General features: G+C 34.0%; 1 protein-coding gene across 1 annotated transcript in view; it reads left to right on the forward strand.

The window, feature by feature from the left end:
- Positions 1–705, forward strand: part of LOC119593844 (dual specificity mitogen-activated protein kinase kinase 1-like) — a 12,470-nt gene that overhangs the window by 6,299 nt on the left and 5,466 nt on the right. Inside the window, exon 2 of the mRNA XM_037942873.1 lies at positions 378–522. Coding sequence (XP_037798801.1) covers positions 378–522 — 145 coding nt within the window. The remainder of the gene's footprint in view (positions 1–377; positions 523–705) is intronic.

Below are 705 nucleotides of genomic sequence, written 5' to 3' on the forward strand. Positions count from 1 at the left end.
GGATACTGTTCATTAAAACCTCCTTTTTTAAAATTTAAGGGAATTTGCATAATATATATTTACTTTTCAGTATCAAATAATTTGATTCTAAAATGATATTTCATTTAGATCTTGTCTTGATTAAGGACCACTGTTATGATATAATTGTAGTATAACTAATATGTTTTTCTTTTGAGGCATAACAAATTTATGAAAATGAATCTAGATGTAAACAGTTAATTTTTCATAAGTTTCTGTTCATTGCATATTACTCATAACTCAACAGTATTAATGAACAAAGCACTTTAATCCCTCCTATGACATACTCTTTAGTTATATATGATAAGCTTTCTTCCTTCATGGTAGGATTTATGGTAATAGATTGATTTAACCCACAGCACTCCTCAGAGGAAAGCCAGCACTGGGGCTACAGGTAGCTTTGGGAACATGTCCTTAGAATCTCTTCTAAAGTGCATACAAGAGCTGGACATGGATGACACACAACGCAGACGGATGGAAATATTCCTCGTCCAGAAACAGCAGGTTAGCTACCTCTCTGCCATTGTTTTGGTTGCCCTGAAGGAAAGCTGTGTTTTATATAAGATGTTGTCTTTATTTGGTTAATTAAAGAAAGGCTGAGGACATCATGTATACTGGGGGACTTCAGTTGTGATTTTTTGATAATTTTCTTTGAGCGTTATTAACCCAGTGCCGCTGGGAAAATGT

This window comes from Penaeus monodon, chromosome 32 (genome assembly GCF_015228065.2).
Source record: "Penaeus monodon isolate SGIC_2016 chromosome 32, NSTDA_Pmon_1, whole genome shotgun sequence".
Lineage (NCBI taxonomy): Eukaryota > Metazoa > Arthropoda > Malacostraca > Decapoda > Penaeidae > Penaeus > Penaeus monodon.